This window comes from Trachymyrmex septentrionalis, unplaced genomic scaffold (genome assembly GCF_001594115.1).
Source record: "Trachymyrmex septentrionalis isolate Tsep2-gDNA-1 unplaced genomic scaffold, Tsep1.0 scaffold25, whole genome shotgun sequence".
Taxonomy (NCBI): Eukaryota; Metazoa; Arthropoda; class Insecta; order Hymenoptera; family Formicidae; genus Trachymyrmex; species Trachymyrmex septentrionalis.
This window is the reverse complement of record NW_017305408.1, coordinates 1,772,636-1,777,418: the sequence shown is the minus strand read 5'-3', so window position 1 is coordinate 1,777,418 and position 4,783 is coordinate 1,772,636. Positions and strand designations below refer to the sequence as shown.

Sequence of the window (4,783 nt, the reverse complement as noted above, 5' to 3'; positions counted from 1 at the left end):
CAATTACATATATTTATAATTTATTTTAAATTATATATAGTATATATCAAAATTATCAATACATTTTTTAACATAACGATATCGGCGAAGATTAATCCTACACTGAGAAAAAAATAGCCTAAATTTAAATAAATATTCATTTGAATACTGCCAAACTAAACATTTACTTATAATAAATAAATATTTACTTAATAAAAAGAAGTGATTGTTAATGTCAAATTAATTTTTGTATCAAATAATCAAATTAATTTTTTTGTACCAAATATATATATTTTTATATTTAATAAATATTTAGTTGATACCATTCAAATAAATATTTATTGAAAAGGATAAATTTTTTCTTAGTGTATTCGTGTACTCTCTGAACGACTCTCTCATACGTTTTGTCAGCAATTCTCTCGACTCGTTTCTAATTTGCTAACATCATCACGAATCCGCATAGAGATCCGTGGATAAAGCATGCTGAATATCCATGAGAATGGGGGAGGAAAGCTGCGAGAAACTGGAGGGGCATGTTCGCGATCGCGACTATTATCTTGTACTCCTATATGGCGAGAAGGCCTCATTGCATCAGTGTTATGCCAGCTGTACATTAGTTTGTCACGCACTCGTTTGGGTACAACGCAGCTCGGTACATTCGTGACGTGAGACGGGACATTTCACTTTACACGCGTTGATTGGAAATGCGAGACGTCAGGCGCTGAAAGGATAATCTCGGGCAAACAGAGAGAAATCCCTTGTGTACGATACGAACTTGACGAATTTAGAGTCATGTGATTTATATAAATTAGGGATGAAATGTATTGTGTTTCGAGTTAAGTGCAAAATAACCACATTGCGCATTTCAATGAGAATATGTGAATGTGAATGATATTTCTGCATTGTTTTACTTTTCTGATCGACGTCTAATGGTTGCGGTTGTTAACATACTAGCGATACGCTATAAAAAAATACGTTATAAAAAAATCCTTCTATACTGCATGTACTTTGTCATTTAAACGCGAGTAAATCCATCATCGGTGTGCAAGAATTTAATTACTATTTCCTGTAGGAAAAATCGGGTTATATATTTAACACTAATATAAAGAAGATATTGTTGTAATTGTAGAGTATTAAAATTATTCCATAATAATTTGCGCCATTTAGCTGCATCGACTCTCATTACCCTACTTTTATTTATATGTTACTTAACATTGACACTAATCCACATATTTTGTAAAGTATACATTATATCTCTTTTCTGCAGTTGAACTTTTGAAACTCAAAGTGAGATAGCTATATGTTTGATATTTGGCGAAAGCGAGAAAAAAGTTCTAGTATAGGAAAAAAAAACAGACCTAATGTTATCCTAATATTGAACTGTTCATTATAAATGATGAAACTTTTTTAATTAAAAACGACTCCTTCAATAAAATGTCCACGTATGTGGCGGAATGATTCTTTCTCGTGAGAGATCAATGTCGTGTAATTCGCAAAATGCGCTAATCTTTAGGGGTCGACGGGGTATTCGCGTTGATAACACGGTAACCCTGATAACGATGGCAATGTCAGCATACGGCGGCTCGATATGCCGTATCTGATCGCCGAGATATATTTTTATTTCTTTTCTTCTTATATTTTTATTGCTCTGGAAATAAATCGATGGGTATAAATTTAATTAACCCTCCGAAGTTGACGTCAAAATCTGTAATATATATAGCTACTGACGTTGGATCTGTAACACCCCCACGGTTTTGCTGAAATATCCAAAGAAACTAAATGCAGATCTGAAAATAATTTTATTTGGAGCATCAAAATAATTATATAGGATATATATATATATATATTTCTATGCACAGAAGCTACTAGATATTATGTTCCACCAGTGTCTCTCTTTCTCTTTCGTAGCGTCTCATCTTTCTATATCTACACTTGTCTTCCCTTCACTATCCATTTCCCTCTCTCTTTCTTCATCTATTTATTTACCTGTCCTTTCTTGTCCGTCTCTCTCTCTCTCTCTCTCTCTCTCTCTCTCTCTCTCTCTCTCTCTCTCTCTCTCTCTCTTCTCATTCTCATTCTCATTCTGCTGCACCTGTCTTTTCCGCAACGATTGTCTTTCCTCTTCGTCCGTCTCACTTTCTACGAAAGTAGAGACAGTGGCCAAGACGAAAGAGGTCGAAAGAGAGCTCTCTCTCGCTCTCTCTCTCTCTCTATATATGACACTGGGCGCGGGTGAGCGCCGGAAATATACCCTCGCGTGGCATCTCGTCTTGCTCTTGTTCGCCGACGTTCACCAAGCCGGCACCGTCACCAAAGAGCCGCACGTCGTCCGTGTTGCTCGTGGCAGTCGCGACAAATTTCCCGTCGTCCCGACGCGCGTTCTCCGCCGCGCGTTAGCGTGTCGGCCTCGTTACTCGGATTTCCGGAGGGAAATCGCGTCGCTGCGCCGAATCGCTCGTTCAGCGGATAATCCATCACGGAGATGCCCCAGTGCAAATTCCGCTGTGGATTTGTATGATCGTGTAGTTACACGGCCGGATGTTCCCTTCTAAAGCTCCCCCAGCTCCGAGAACGAATCTCTTTTTCGTTCTAGCCTTGAAGGCTTCTACTATTGAATGTCATTCAACTGCGTTGTTAATTGGAAAATGCATTTTTCGCGGAAGATTGAGAAACGGTCATGTATTTTCTGAGAATCACAAGTCTTTGAAACGAAAGCCATCATTATTCTTCAACCGTTCTTGGTGAAGTGTGAAAGGGTTAAAGTCACCCTCTACGAAATGTGCAATAATTATAGCTCGAGTAAATCATGTCACTGGCATGCATTATTACGATCTATTGATTTACTTGAAGAGAGAGCTTTACGGGGTGGCCCGAGTGAAATTTCACGTGTTAAAATTAGCCTGTGGTCCACTTGAACTTTACTAACACAGTTAAGGACCAACTTCTTCTGTTGAACCGTCGTGCAAATCATTTCACTCAACACAGTGCTTCGGGACGCTTCATTTCTTCCTTATACTCTTACTTCTAAATCTAGAGTTCGTTGCCCCTCGTGGTTGTAAAGGCCGAGACAGAGAAACAGACATTTCTTCTCACGAAATATCTGCGTGATGGATCACTATATATTGAGGGATCTTGGAAAAAGAAATACATTTTGAATCATATTAATTTACAGAAAGAACGACTTTACCGAAGTATTAAAACATTCAGCTAGATATACAGATTCGAAAATAATTGTGTAGGACATCTCAAGCTGCAATGCTAGAATGTTCGAACTTTTTGCAATATTGCTCATCATATTTGAGATTCCTTAGTTATCTTGATGGTCCAACAAAATTATTTTTAGATCTCTATCTATAAATTTTTTGATATACCAACAAAATCACTCTTTCCTCGATACACATATTTCTTATTTTTTTTCCATCTATTTTTTTACTCATCTATATCGCAAGTTTTTCTGTTTTAAACACATACGTATAATTTATATTATTATTATAAAACATAATAATTATTTTTTTATATGTGAGTAGAAATTTAATAAAATCCCTCGTTGTTAACTTGTAACTTGGACATTTGGGAAAGCTGGTCTTCCATCACGCTAAATTAGCACCAATTCGCCGTCACGCGTCAACGAATATCGTAATTACTTCTCCGGGGTGGAGGAAAGAGGCTTATGTCACTGTTTACGCGACGATCACCACGTGAGTGAACACGTGCACGCGTACGCACGCGCATCCAATTCCTCCTACGCAAGTGTATGCGTGTGCGCGTGAGGATGGCGATGGATCGGACGATGTACGGCAAGGTGGAGCCGGGCGACACTTATCAGCCCTACAGGATCACCATGAAGAAGGGCTCGCCTCCTGGATGTAAGTTTATTCAACGGGGTGTGTCCACCGCATAAACGCGACAATAACGTATGTTAAATGGTGGATCCTCTTTGCGAGAATTAATTGACGCTTTTATAATTGTATATTATTGCTCATTCTTATCAATTCGCGATGCGTCTCTCATCGATCGATTAATTCGACATTAAAGATTCTTTTATTATTTAGCAATAATGTCAGCGTCGAGACGAAAAAAATTTCTGATCGAAAATGGACGAATCAAAATTTTTTGATTAAATTTATTAGAATTCTAGTTGAGATTACCGGAATTCTGATTGATACGATATTTCTGAAATCTACTTTTTATTTTTATCACAATAATTATATCAGAATTTTATCTCAACTAGAATTCTAGTATAGACTTAATCAGAAAATTCATCCATTTTCTATCAGAATTACTATTTAATCCAACCAGATCATTTTTCTCAGTGAAGCGAAGGATTTTAATCGATTTATAGATAAGGCTCTAAGATTTATGTTTTGCTACTGTAAAATGTAATCTAAAGTTGTTTCATTCGTTAATAGTTATTTAGTCACTCTATCGAAAGATGTTTTGACGACTAACACTTATATTTGTAATTAGAGCGGTTACTAAAAATTATCGGTGTTCTTGGAGTTAGTCATAGGTTAACTCTATCGAAAACAGACGACGCTTTTATATTATGTTGGGAATTGTTGGATTCAGAGAATTCCTAATGCTACCGCAATATTTGATTTGAATAAATAAATTATTCCTCTTTGCGAGAATTGACGCTTTTATAATTATATATTATTGCTTATTCTTATTCGCGATGTGTCCCCCATTGATTGATTATTTAGATATCAAAGCAATTCTCGCAAAGAGGAATAATTTATTTATTCAACTCAAATAGTGAAAATGAAACGATACGTCAATTTTCTAATGCAGTATTCTTATAAGT

General features: G+C 36.5%; 1 protein-coding gene across 3 annotated transcripts in view; it reads left to right on the top strand.

Annotated features, from left to right (window-relative positions):
- LOC108748937 (leupaxin) overlaps positions 1–4,783 on the top strand; it is a 28,264-nt gene that overhangs the window by 1,114 nt on the left and 22,367 nt on the right. Inside the window, exon 1 of one of the 3 annotated variants that reach the window (XM_018487370.1) lies at positions 3,520–3,845. The exons of 1 other annotated variant lie outside the window; for it this stretch is intronic. In XM_018487370.1, the coding sequence (XP_018342872.1) occupies positions 3,734–3,845 (112 nt within the window). In that variant the 5' untranslated portion in view covers positions 3,520–3,733. Of the gene's footprint in view, positions 1–3,519; positions 3,846–4,783 lie in introns of those variants that run through there. One more of the 3 variants, XM_018487375.1, reaches the window with a different exon arrangement.